Here is a 13,375-nt window from a genome sequence, read left to right as displayed (position 1 = left end):
AAATGAAGGAGGAGGGATTGTGGCATGGCTATTCCCCATGTAGGGTACTTTCTTACTTTCTCTCTCCCAATCCCCTCTCCTCTGGCAAATACAAAAGAAAAGAATACCTTACAATTTGTTTGGTTTAAAAAAAAAAAGAAAAACCTGAAATTCATCCAAATGAAGATTAATTTAGGTAATCCTAATTTTAAAAAAACACATACATTTATAAGTAGGAAATTTGGGGGGTTTAGTAAATCTTTTTATTTAGATGTTCTGTCAGAAATAAAATTAGGAGTTTTATCTGATCATAGGTAGAGACAACCATTTTCCTTCTAAATATTATAGTTTAGCTTATAGTCCATGAAGTGGTAACCGTGTGACAACCAGAGCGTGTTATTCCAGTTAAAACATTTTACCTTTTCCCACAGCCAAGTAGGAGCCTCATTGCCTTGCCTCCTGTATCTGGTACAGCTCCTCTCTCTGACCCTGTCCTTCACCTCGGGTGAGGATGTGTGCTCCACACATCCCTTCATGCTGCTTCTCTTGCCCCAGGACCTAGTTCCCCTAAAACAAGGACTTTGATTTGATCGCCTGCCTGTCCTTGGTCTGCAAAGTCACAGGCCAGTGGGAATGGTTGTCCTCCTCAGCACGTGCCCATGATTGCTGTGTGTGCGTCCTCTCGTCTGTGGTCCTGCTCCCGTCCACCCTGCTCTGTTGTGCGTTGCTGGGATTTTCCCATCATTATTGCGAGGGACTGGAGAGGGACTTTGTTGATGGCAGAGAAACCATGACTAGTTCTTGGGTGGGGCCTTGGGTTATACAAATTTCGCTTCTGGCAAGGACAAGTTCAAATCCTTTTGTTTTTTTTTTAAAAAAATTCTTTGCCAATGGATTAATGTAAGAATGTTAACTCATGGAAAAAATAGTATTTCTGACTTCCAATAATTCCCCATCAGACAGGATGAACCAGGAAAATGTTTAAGTAAACCAACAATGACACACAAATGAAAACACATTCCTCCCAAGTTGATAAGAGCTATTTTACAATCTCAACATTGACTTGGAGCTAATATTTGCTACTTAAATATCAAGAGAAAACCTTTCTAGATAGAGTATCCTCTTTCGAGTATTCTTCCTCAACACAAATGATATTGTTACCTGTTCTACTGGATAAGTCTTTAAAAAAGGCAATCAAGAAAAGGTTACCTGGACAAAGTCAGCTTCCAGAATAGTCGACCACAGACTCCTATCATCACTGTTTCCTGCCCAGCTCTATCCCAGGAACTACTGGATGCTGCCTTCAGAGGAGCCCTGTGTTTTTCTGAATAGAACCAACTCTTCCGCGGACAAAGCAGCCAGCAAGAAAGTAGGGAGATGACTCATTGTAGCCTAAGTTTCACCCTCTCCCCTCACAGAGGGCCAAGCTCACCCCCCCAAAAAATAAGTTTTTGGTTAGACAAGAAGCTAAATTAAACTGTTTGATACTCATTTTTATCCCTTATATAGTAATGAATGGAGGAGCTAAAACAGTATAGCACCCTAAAGACAAAACCAGGAATTAACAAGATCATAGGAAAGACGAGTAATTCACCATTTGGGGCTACTACTGCTGGAGTTTTTGAGGGCTCCTTAAACATATTATAGCTCCTAATATCTGAACTAAGATAAAGAAGATGCTTTTTGCTGATAGGTCCACCCACGAGTCTGATTTGTGTGTTTAAGTGTATGTCAAGTGACATCCTTATTTTCCCTTGTTTAAATTGCATAATTCTTCCAAATAGTTTGCCATACAATGCTTAAAATTACACTCATTTGACTATAACCAGCCACAAATGCCTGATGACAAGCATTTATGGGAATATTTTATGTAAAGACAAAAGATGTTTCAGGCCTGTTATTGTGACTCATCACTCTATTTGCATTGTGAAGTCACTGTTTTAATCTGTATTCTTGAGAATATAATGACGTATGCATGATACATATTTGAGTGCACACAATCCCACACACATTCGTGACATTATTAACACAGGCACATATATAAGTGCCACTGTTAGTACATACTCATATTCGCCTCCTTTGTTCCAGACAGTTTATACATAGGTTCTCATTTATCAGCTTGCAACTTATAAGGAGATGTTTCACCTGTACAAAAAAAGAAAAAAAGTTACCCTAGTAAATAGGTTGGAAATCCATGGGAACATATTATTGGGTCGTCGGAAAAGGCATGATGTGCTTTTCTATATTTTTCCATTCAAAAATGTGCCGTGACTTCCAGCAACCCAATAGTATGTCCCTCACTTCTTCTCTTTCTCCTTCGGTATAAGCCTAGCAGAGTGGGCTCATCTGTGGCATCATACTGGTAGACACTCCATGTGCTGAAGCCATATGGAAGAGCCAGGTTTAACTCCCAGCCCACCCTAAAAAGCCAGGTGTGGTAGTGCACACCATAAACCCAGCTATTTGGGAGGCCCTGCCATTGAAAAATAAAAACCAAAATAGCTACCACCTAGCAGAGTGACTTACAAATGAACACTGTCTGCTCGTGACACTTGGCTTCTGATTCTGCTTTCCAGCACCATCTCCATGGTGGCCACAGAAGATGCTCATGCTTATATTTATGGGTTAGTCCTTTTATGTCACTGTAGTGGATTTACTCTGCAGTTTCCCAGCTCCTTGGGTCTCTGTCAGTCAAGGGCCTTCACAGAGCACTTAAGTGAAAAGCACTTACTTAATCATCAGAGAGTGCACTGGCCATACAGTTGAGCACTACAGAGATCTCCCTCGGGGAGGTTTGTCATACCTGTCATTTTCCTCCAGCCTTCTTCATCCAAATAGCATGCGTGGTAAGTGAGAGAAACCGGTCAATCCAATTACCCTTTTCAAGGAAAACTCCTATATTTTTTTTAAACCTCTGCTTCTGTGTCCAAAACTTGTAGAGGTAAGCAGATACCAGCAGCTGAGTTGACAAGTACTATCTTTGATATGATTAGGAAATACAGAGTAACATCAGGCATCCACAAGAATTACTCTCAGAAAGTAAAAATCTCCCTTTGATGGTTCTTTAAGGTCTACCATATAATCACTATCTATTCAACCCTGGATTTGGCAAACACCCTCCCTTCCAGAGTTTCCAAGATAGTTTTGGTTTTAAATATCCTCAGCGTACTTGTTAGAAAATTTTACGCATATGTATTTTTTGCTCAAAAGGATGGTTATCGCATGGAGGAGGCAAGCCCTTCCTCACTCACCTGTACAGATCCCTCACTAGACCCTCTTTGGACAGCCTCAGCCCTTCCACTTGGTGCCACTTCTAATCCTTCCTTCCCTCCATCCCTTTCCCCAGGCAGGTAAGGCCAGCCCCGATATCTCACACTCAAGGTACCAGCAGAAGCAAACCAATCTCTTCAGAAAGCAGATTTGCCCTGATTTGCCCTTACAGCCAACCACTGTAAGATGTAGCCAGGAAGAGTGGAGGACATGAATGGAGCACCACTTGCTAGAGCTACAAGCCTCACAAGTACTCTGTTAGTCCTGAAACATCCATCCGGTGTTTCAGTAACACAGAGCTCATCCTGAGTCATTTTTTAAGAAGGGAAGAAGGAGTTGGAGATAGGAAGATAATTCTCCTTATCTGGTAAATAAGAAAAGTCCACTTAGCCAAGGAGTAGGAGTTGGAGGTGCTAGTGACTATTGCAGTGAAATACCACCTGCCTATATACCCTTGTCGAGAGGCTAAGTCACAGAGGCTGTGGGTTCCCGGAAGGCACTCCAATGGGTCTTACATGGGAGACCCTCAGCTGACAAGGTATCAGAGAAGTGGTGCTCTCAGCCATTCTCCTGAGTAGCATGGAACTCAGACTTCCTTCTGGTAAAGGATCTGTCCATATTTGGTGCAATCTGCAACCTGCTCCAAGAATCATGTGCCTTGAGGACTCAGGAGAGCAGCAAGTCACCACTCACTTGCCTGCTAGAACTTCTCCAGGAATTGTTCACAGAGGGCTGAGTTCAGTACTTGGACATCAAGCTCTTGTTCACAGTCCGATGAAAATAAAACCAGTGGAACCCACCAATGGTGCCTAGTGCTTTCTGAGTTATTTTATACCCCCTCTCAGAAGAGAAATATTGGGAAGTGAAATAAGACCAAAGGGGAAAAGGAGAATTACTGCCCAGCCCTTTGGCAACCATGATAGCAGCAGGGATGGAGAGGAAGAGAAGAGGCAATGAGGCAAAAGTGACCATGGATGAGGGAGATCTTTCAGGGCAATTGGGGTGGCTATTTCCACACTCTTTGGCAGTACTTACTTGCATGATGAATAAAAGGGAGAGAAAGAATAGATTCTTTCATAATAAGAAACTTCCAGCAGATCCAGAGGACCTCTGCTGGCCAACACCTCTTAGCTTAGTTTGTACTTGCTGGATCTGCTTAAAGTCACTTCCTTTTTCAGGAGGCTGTTACCCTATTTTCTTTTTCTTCCGATTCACCTCCCCACCCTCCAACCCCTGTATCTGTACTAAGGAGAATGTAATTGGTACCTTTCCTAAAGCCCCACGGCAGAAGTGGCAACCCTGAAGTGCTAGGAGAGTCCTCTGGTTTACAGGCTAACTCATGGCTTGCCTCAGTCCTTTTAACCTAAGATGGAGCTGCCAAAATAACAAGCACAAATGAGGTAGAGAACATCCTCCCCTCCTCTGCTTCGTCCTGTGGATGGCTGCAGGAACACTGATAGTTTTGAGGTGATTCTGCAGTTCGATTCACTTCCTCTGTATAATAATATTAAAATTTCCAACTATTCTTATCTTAGCTGTCCTCTATGCTCATTAGACTTCTTGCCAATTTTTTTCAGTTAGTCATCTTTGTTATTTTAATATCTCTAATCAGTTGTCTTAATCTCATCAAGATTTTCGTTAATGTTTTCAGTAAGGTCTTCTCACATATTTTTAAAAATTCATAATCGTAAAGGGAACTGAAGCAATTGTGATGTCACCGCTTCCATTTCCTGAGTTCATATGAAAGTTAACACTCTATAAAATGTTGCTTGTTTTGATTCAGTATTCAGGGAAAATATGACACAGTCAGCAACCACTAATAGAGCAAAAGAGCAGCCAAGACACAAGGAAAAATCAAAAAAGTATACTGGCCAGCATCCAGTTCCCATCAGTTAGTAGCCAGTTTCCAGCCTTCAGACACAGGTGTCACTTGAGTTGATTGAAAAACATGACACAGAGCTCTTTCACTGGCAGAAACCCCAGTTATCTGGGCACTGATTAATGCTCGCGTGTGAGTGTGTGTGTGTGTGTGTGTGTCAGTGTGTGTGTGTGTACGCGCTCGCACATGCGCACAGGGATTCTCTGCTGCTGAGCAGTGCACACTTCACTTTCTAGCCCTGGTGTTGAACAACAAGTTCTAGTTCTCTGCAGTTATAGAAAGGGTCCACATTTCTTCCTGTGCTCCAATTCTGATCAGCGAGGCTACTTCCTATGGCTCTAGTGTCTGACATCGTCCAGCTGTTTAGGAAAGGCAGTTATTGAGACAACTGATGCACCAGTTTATAGAGTACAAAACTTTTATCCCATTTCTTCATCAGACAGCTTATGGGAAAAGTTTATTTATTTATCTTACCCTTTTCCTCTTCAATCCCTTGAGCCATCCCATGGCTCCTCAAAGAGCCCAAATGGTTGTAAGTGTATGGTTGTTGCAGACTTCTGCCACTAATTTTTTTTTTTTACATGCTTCTAAGCTCTAAGCAGAAGGCTTTTATTTCAAAAATTTAACAATAGTACTTGCCAGTAGCACATTGCATGGAATTAAGATGTATTGTCTAACTGTACTGCCTCGGTGAATCTTGATCGTTGGCCTAGGGAGTGAGGGTTATCATTGCTTAGGTCCTTTTTTTTTCCCTCCATTATTATGCTTTATTTCTTCATGGTTTCGTTTTTAATTTCCTGTTGGTTTAATTGGTGTGCTAGCTGCATGCACTTGCTGTTGTACTTGTGTCAAATGATTCTCTAACTTCCTTTGGAAAGCACTAATGAATAAGTGCTATTTCTCTTCTCTATTGTTGGGTTTTTTGTAAAGTTGCTCAAATGCTCTCAGGTATGGCGGCTCTGAATGGAGGACTTGGCGCCACAGGCTTGACGAATGGCACGGCTGGCACCATGGACGCCCTCACCCAGGCCTACTCAGGAATTCAGCAGTATGCAGCAGCCGCACTGCCCACTCTGTACAGCCAGAGCTTGCTGCAACAGCAGAGCGCTGCAGGCAGCCAGAAGGAAGGTATGTGCCTGCCCTGGGCCCAGGGCGAGGGCCTGCGTGGCCAGCCTCACAGGCAGCCCTTGCCTTTAGAATACATTCAAAAGATACTAAACTGAACCAGTATCACAAGAGAAATCAGCTGTCTTATTTCTACTATTCATATTTCTTTCGGTTCGTTTCTTTTTCCCATGAGTGAGAGACACAGACAGCACACTCAGTAGGGTCTTGACACCACACTCCACTCTCAGTCTCAGCCAGTCTGGGATCATCAGTATATGTGTGTGCCCAGTATACTTCAGGGAGGTCCATGAACATGAACCCATAACCCCTCCACGCGGATCAGCCCTGCAGGGTGTTGCATTTTAACTGGGTACCACCACCCGATCCCCTCTATTATTTATGTTTAAAAAACAACAAAAACGGGGGCCAGCAGGTGGGTTGTGGAGGTTAAGGCGCTGGATCCCACATAGCTGGTTGCATGTTTTGAGTCACAGACCCGACAGCTTGAAAAATCACACCAGGCACATGTGCCCAAAATCTTGAGAGGACAGTGGAGAAGAGATTGTGGTGTGGCCATTCCCCTGAGGGGTGATCTCTCACTTTCTCTTCTGCTCTCACTCTGGCAAGTGCATGCACTCCTATAACAAAAATAGTAATTAAAAATAGTCTAGATTATTTATTTCAGTCTTTCCTGTTCAGTCTTACATTTGTAATTTAATTTTTTCAAAGATTATTTCTTTCATGAGAGAGAGAGGAAGCTACACACAGGGACCCCTAACAGGGTCTCATCACATCAAAATTCTCCCTCCAGCCTTCCAATCAGCTAATCACAGGCCTAGCATGTTTAAGTCAGTCTGGGAAACAAACCCAAGGCCTTTCCGTATAGCTCCCGTATCACACAGGCACCCTACTGCCTGTGTCACCACAGTAGGACCAATGTCTTTGTCCTTCAGTCTCTAAAGATGAAGTTCTCATCTATTCTTTGTTAGTTGCTGCCATCAAAAAAATTGCAGGAACCTCCCTCTCTGAAGTCAGCCTGGACGGTCATTTTCTCTCCCTACATATAAACTTCATTAGTAGAAGGGGGTGAATTGATTGATGCAGGCTTCTGTGGGTGAAGTGCTCGCACACATGCATGCCCACTCCCTTGCTCCTTTCTTCTCTCCCCTGGATTCACAGTCTACCACCCCTGCTATTGTGAGGCAGCTTCTCAGTAGGTGACGGTTTTTAGATTAATGATAAAATTCACATTAGGATTGACTTGGGCTTTAATTGGGGGGAGGGGTCTTCCAAGGAAGCAAGTATGTCATTGATTATCTTTTTTCTCTGCCAAAAAAGTCAATTAAACTTCAGGAAGTTAATGCTAAGAATAAGTAAAAGCATGAGGTCAGCAGATTATGTAGCGGTTATGTCACTGGATTTCCACATGGCCAACCGTGGTTCGAGTCCCAGACCTGGCGGCTTCAAACTCAGGCCAAGTACATGTGAGTGTGTGCCCAAGATCCTGGGAGGAGAATGGAAAAGGGATTGCGGTGTGGCCCTGGGGGGGGGGGTGATTTCTCACTTTCCCTCACGTTGTCTCAGTCTCTCTCCCCAGCCAGCACACACACCTTAAGGCAAAAACCTCTTTAATAAAGAAAGAAAGAAAGCTTAGTTATAAAATGGTTAACAAGTTGGTCTAAATAAGGATAGTTTGTTGTTCTTCCTTTTCATTTCTTCTTCTTTAAATGAAGTCTCTTTAAAAGCAAAATCTGCTGGGTTGGCCTTGTAGTTCAGTGATTAAAGGAGCCACGTCACACATGGCTGACCATGGTACAAAGCCCAGTTCCTGGAGGCTTGAAAAACATGCCAGACTTGTGTGTGCACGCACACGACCAAAATCCCAAAAGGATGGAGAAATGGAGAAGGGGTTGTGGTGTGACCATACCCCACTGAGTGGGTGCTTTTCCCCTCTCTGTCTCTGGAGAGTGCTTGTGTCCTCTGGCAATTAAAAAAAAAAGGTGAGATCAGCCAATGGCATAATGGTTATGTCGCTGGACTCCCATAAAGTCAACTGCAGTTTGAGTCCCAGATCCGGCAACTTAAAACTCACACCAAGTGTGTGTGTGTGTGCGTGCATGCCCGCCCAAGATTCCAAGAGGAGAATGGAGGAGAAGGGAGTGCAGCGCGGCCCTCCCACCAGCAGGTGATTGATTTCTTGCATTCTGTCTCTGGTAACTACACACACCCTATAGCAAAAATCTCTCCTCCCAAAAGAGCAAACTCTGTCTTGCAATATTTATTTTCTTTCTGGCTTATTTAGAATATGGGAAAGGAAACTAGAATAGGGAAGTATTCTAAAAGAAGAATTTTCTTTTAATATTTCTTAACCTTCTGTTTTACCCTCACCCAGTAATTCTAAATAGCCGAATACTTTTAACTCAGTGTTTGTAAGAAATAGTTTTACTTCATAAAGCTGTGAGTTTTGAGGTGTGACCATACCCCACTGAGTGGGTGCTTTTCCCCTCTCTGTCTCTGGAGAGTGCATGTGCCCTCTGGCAATTAAAAAAAAAAGGTGAGATCAGCCAATGGCATAATGGTTATGTCGCTGGACTCCCATAAAGTCAACTGCAGTTTGAGTCCCAGATCCGGCAACTTAAAACTCACACCAAGTGTGTGAGTTTTAAAAGATACTTGTGTGTCAATACAAAAAGAAAGGAAAAAGGTTTTCTTTTTTTTTTATCAACAACATGGAGAGCATTAAAAATAAAAGGTATCTAGAAGTCTAAATTATTTTTCATTATTTCAACTTTCTCTTTACTCTTATTTGTGCCTGTTATCATAGCTTTGTTTTTAAACAGACTCAACTGTTGAGACAGCAGTGGTTTCATCAGGCATGTGAGAGAGAACCTGTGTAATAAACACATATCTTCCCAAAGGAAAGCCTGCGTTTAATTCCTTTGTCTGGGTTCTGACCACCATGACGACACAGAAAAGGGCGGTAGGAAGGAAACTGTAAGACAGTGACATCCTCGGAGCCATCAGCCAGTCCTCCCACGTGTTGCAGAACATGGCGGTCACTTCTCTGTGATCTAACAGAGCCATACAGCAATCAGACAGCCCGTGTCACTGCAAAAATGTCAGTCACCGAAAGACAAAATTCAGGGATTAAAGGTTAAAGTCTGGACCCTGAAACATTTTTCTGAGTTGCTTCACCCTAGTCCACCGCTCTAAATTTCCATGCCTTGAGTTTTAGAAATTGCTTTTTCAGTAATTACCCCTCTAGGATTAATATAAAATAGTTCAAAATAACTACTGCCAACACCTGATTATCTTCATTTAGGAACATGGGCTACTAGTAACATGAGCTAGGTTTTGATGGGTTTTTTTTTTTTTTTTTTACTTTTTGTTAGTGGTGGTAGATTTTGGTTTATTTCATTTTTTTTAAAGCATCTACTTTTTCATACCTCTCTTCCATTCACATCCTTCTCACCTGAGTTGTTTACTCAGGAAATTTAAACCATCTTAATATTAGTTTTACTAAACCATTATTTAAAAGGCAAAGTACATTGGGAAAGAAACTAAAACACAATGAATTCCACTATTAAATAGATTTCTAGATTACCTTCCCCACAGTTCTGTCTTTTAGTTGTGAGAGCTGAAAGTTTTTTGATGTATTTAGTCATGTACCCTGGTATATTTTTTACCCATAGGAGAGTGAGTCAGTTTGGCTTGGTAAAGAAATGGTTTATTATTTTTTTTTTTTACACAGCCAAGACTTCTGAAGGGTTATTGCATCCCTTCAGATCTAAATCCAGGAATGTTGATTGCATTCTTGCCATTCCTAGATATCCTCTCACTACTTTCATTATCTTCCTGTTCCTCTATTGTAGGAGGTGAATTGTACACACAGGTAGTTAGACCCTAGGACACTTGATGAGAAGCTGGTAGGAACTGGTGATCTCATAGAGCTTTGTTCCCACCAGCACTCCCGTGCTATATCTAAATCAAGTGCCCCATGAGAAAATATATGAAAGCCCCAACCAGCTAGGACCAGCAGTGTAACAGAGATAACTTCCACACATTTAAATACCATGTACTAGGAGAAATCTGACCGAAGAGTGGCTGGTGAACAGGTTTTACCACTTCTGGATAAAGAGGAGTGATAAACATGTAGAATCCTCAAAAAAAAAGTTTTTTTCTTACTTTTGGTATCAGCTGTTTTGTTGCATCAAGAAAGATTTTCCATATGAAATCACTATTTTTGCATTTTAATGTTAAAAATTAAGGGGCCACTACAGTATCAGACTGTTTCTTGGTGATGCAAAAAACTGGAGGGATCTCTAGCAGGAGGTGCCTTGACATTTTTTTCTGGGAAAGTAATGAACAAAAAGCAAAGCCTGCACAGGTGTGTTTGCCTGTCTCCGTATTTTCTTGGTTTCCCTATCTGGCATGGATACAGTACAGCATTTTAGAACGGCAGGATTATTCAGGCATAGCCAGTTACCTGTCTTGTACATTAAAATTGTATTTTCTCCCTGGCTCCAAGAGGTGAGATGTATTATATTTCACAATTCAAATTGGGTCCATTAATCCTCATTTGGGCATTTGGATCTTTTATTTACAAGAAAAATTAAATCTGATGGTACCAGATTTGACCAATACATATATTGCAAACAATGTGTACAGCACAATACCACTCCAAATATTCATTTCCAGTGTTTTTGTTCTTCAGTTTATTCATATTAAATTTTTTTTTTAACCAAAAAAAACATTTTGGAGACCTAATCCCTACAGTCATGTCCCTTTTAAAATACAGACTTGTTTTTTACACAATCCCCTGTATTGGAATGTGTATATGTTCATGGAAGTTGTAAGCAATATAAGAAGTTAAAATAGTCATGCAGGTAGATTTTTAAATGAGGGAGAAAGAATCTCTGTAACTTCTGAAACTTGCCTCAAGAAGTCTTGTGAAAAGTCCCATTCACTGGAATACTTTTTTATGATTTTTGGGAGCACAGGGGGAAAAATTGATACAACTTTGCCAAGATGTTAACCCATTTATTTTTACAAAGTTCTTTGTATCCCCATTTTATTGCTCTTCAGCTCATCAATATACCCTTCCATCCTGTCTAGGCAACACATTGTAGTGTGTTCCCTGGGGCTCCCCAGTAGGCCAGTAGGCCTGGTTCCTCTCCTGTAGTTGCAGTTAAGGATCCATGAACCTGCCACAGGAGTTCCTTCACCTCTTCTGTGAGCGCCCTTCCTTCCCGAAAGACATCGTGCCTCAGATTTCCAAGGGGCATCCAGCTCTTATTCTTCATCAAGCACATTTGAATTCTCTTCTCTTCCTTTTCCTTAAGCACAAAGTTTAATTTAGACTTTTTTCCTCTATAGTCACAACAACTTCACTGCATTGAATCTTAAAGGAGAAAAAGTAAAATAAAATCCCCTAAATGACAATATCATATCCAGATTTAGTTACACTTTGTGAAAATGTTCAGCCATTGTATTGGTCTATAAAAGAACCATAATATGGATCAAAAATAAACTCTATCAAGAAAATTGTACATCTTTTTAAAAAACCTGTAGTAATGTTCTTGTTGAACATTCTGCATTACATTTTTCTTCTTTGCTTCTTTCAACTTTCAGATAGCTCTTGCATAGGTGGGGAGAGTGTGAAATGGAGAGGGGCTAAGAGAGTTTACCTCTCCAACCAGGATAGACTTTTCTGAAGAGTTTCCTTATTCTCCTTTGTTTCTTGTGCTGCTGGGAAAGGATGGGTAAAAATTAAAAGCTTATCTTAGTTCAATCTTTGACTGGCTTCAATATCCACTGTATGCATTTCCAAGACTAATTTCCAGCAGTACAATTCTTATCAAAGTTGTGCAACTCTAGCTACCTTTTATCCCTGCCTTGATTCATGGCCAGCCATTTCCAATAAAGATGGTTACTAGACTGTGTGTTACAAGATTTGGCAAACCAAAACTGGCTGGATAACTAGGCAAATGAGAAGCAGCATTACTGCTATATCCATTATTCTAAATTGAGCAACTCACTTGGAATGCATGGAACACTCTTCTCTAAGAGCTGGTCTAGGCATAAGAAAATATGGCCATGGAGGAAAAGCCCAAGCCTAGATTCTCTGTCCCCATCCTGACCATTATCACCACCTTTACCCCCGTAAGGAGTGCCAATGTGAAATAAGTACACGTGACCCACAGAAGACTATCATTGAAAAGGAAGCCATTCATCGCCAGAATCTCTTTGGAAATCAGGAAAACCTGAAGGATGAGTGCTTTCCCCAAAGACATAGCAGCACTTCACGTTAATGCATCTGTTTATTCCCTTTTAGTATGAGAAAAAGCCAAATGTTTAGCCTACTTTTTGTTAAAGTATTCCTAAGAAGAAGTTTTGGGAACTAAGACTCAAGGGATACCTTACTCTGATTTCTTTTTTGCTCTTTAGGTCCAGAGGGTGCAAACCTCTTTATTTACCACCTTCCACAGGAGTTTGGAGACCAGGACATTCTGCAGATGTTCATGCCTTTTGGAAATGTTATCTCTGCTAAAGTCTTCATTGACAAACAGACCAATCTGAGCAAGTGCTTTGGTATGCAAAAGAAACCAATCTAGAATATCACAGTAGGTTCCCAAGTAAGAAGTCATGGGAAGGAAAATGTGAATGACAAATATTTTTGGAGTCAGGATAGGGCCTGTCCTGTGTGATGATTTTTCCTGGTTTTCTGAATGCGTGTAAGCAGACTTGGGAAAAGTTATTTAATCAAAAAAAGGGGAAGCAACTATCTAAAAAGGATCTGGGAAATTAAACTAAATGCCCATGTATTCGGTAATGTTTTGTGTTATCTAAGTGTCTTACTACATATATCTATTAATCTTTTATTGTAGAGCAATAACTGTTTCCTCAGGCTGCAGAGTTGGACCACAAACATTTATCACATGGAAATACACAGTTAACAGACTACAGTTTAGGCTTTCTTGATTCAGAAGGACATTGCTGACATTTTGCTACTAATTCTTTACCCTTCCAGGTTTATCATGCCTCAGACATTATAGTGGTGGACAGCACATTGTATCAGGGGCTGCTTATTCAGCATCTTGATACACAAACACACTTTCACAAATGTACATACATTCACAA

The 13,375-nt window shown here is 41.2% G+C and overlaps 1 protein-coding gene across 15 annotated transcripts in view; it reads left to right on the top strand.

Annotated features, from left to right (window-relative positions):
* Nucleotides 1-13,375, top strand: part of CELF2 (CUGBP Elav-like family member 2) — a 744,392-nt gene that overhangs the window by 724,789 nt on the left and 6,228 nt on the right. For 7 of the 15 annotated variants that reach the window (XM_027772460.1, XM_014588399.2, XM_027772457.1 and 4 more), the window contains 2 exons: nucleotides 6,059-6,256; nucleotides 12,683-12,826. In XM_027772460.1, the coding sequence (XP_027628261.1) occupies nucleotides 6,059-6,256; nucleotides 12,683-12,826 (342 nt within the window). The remainder of the gene's footprint in view (nucleotides 1-6,058; nucleotides 6,257-12,682; nucleotides 12,827-13,375) is intronic. The other 8 variants (XM_014588401.2, XM_014588400.2, XM_014588405.2 and 5 more) reach the window with 3 other exon arrangements.

This window comes from Tupaia chinensis, unplaced genomic scaffold, assembly GCF_000334495.1.
Source record: "Tupaia chinensis unplaced genomic scaffold, TupChi_1.0 Scaffold000275_1, whole genome shotgun sequence".
NCBI lineage: Eukaryota > Metazoa > Chordata > Mammalia > Scandentia > Tupaiidae > Tupaia > Tupaia belangeri.
This window is presented reverse-complemented; position numbering and strand designations above follow the sequence as displayed.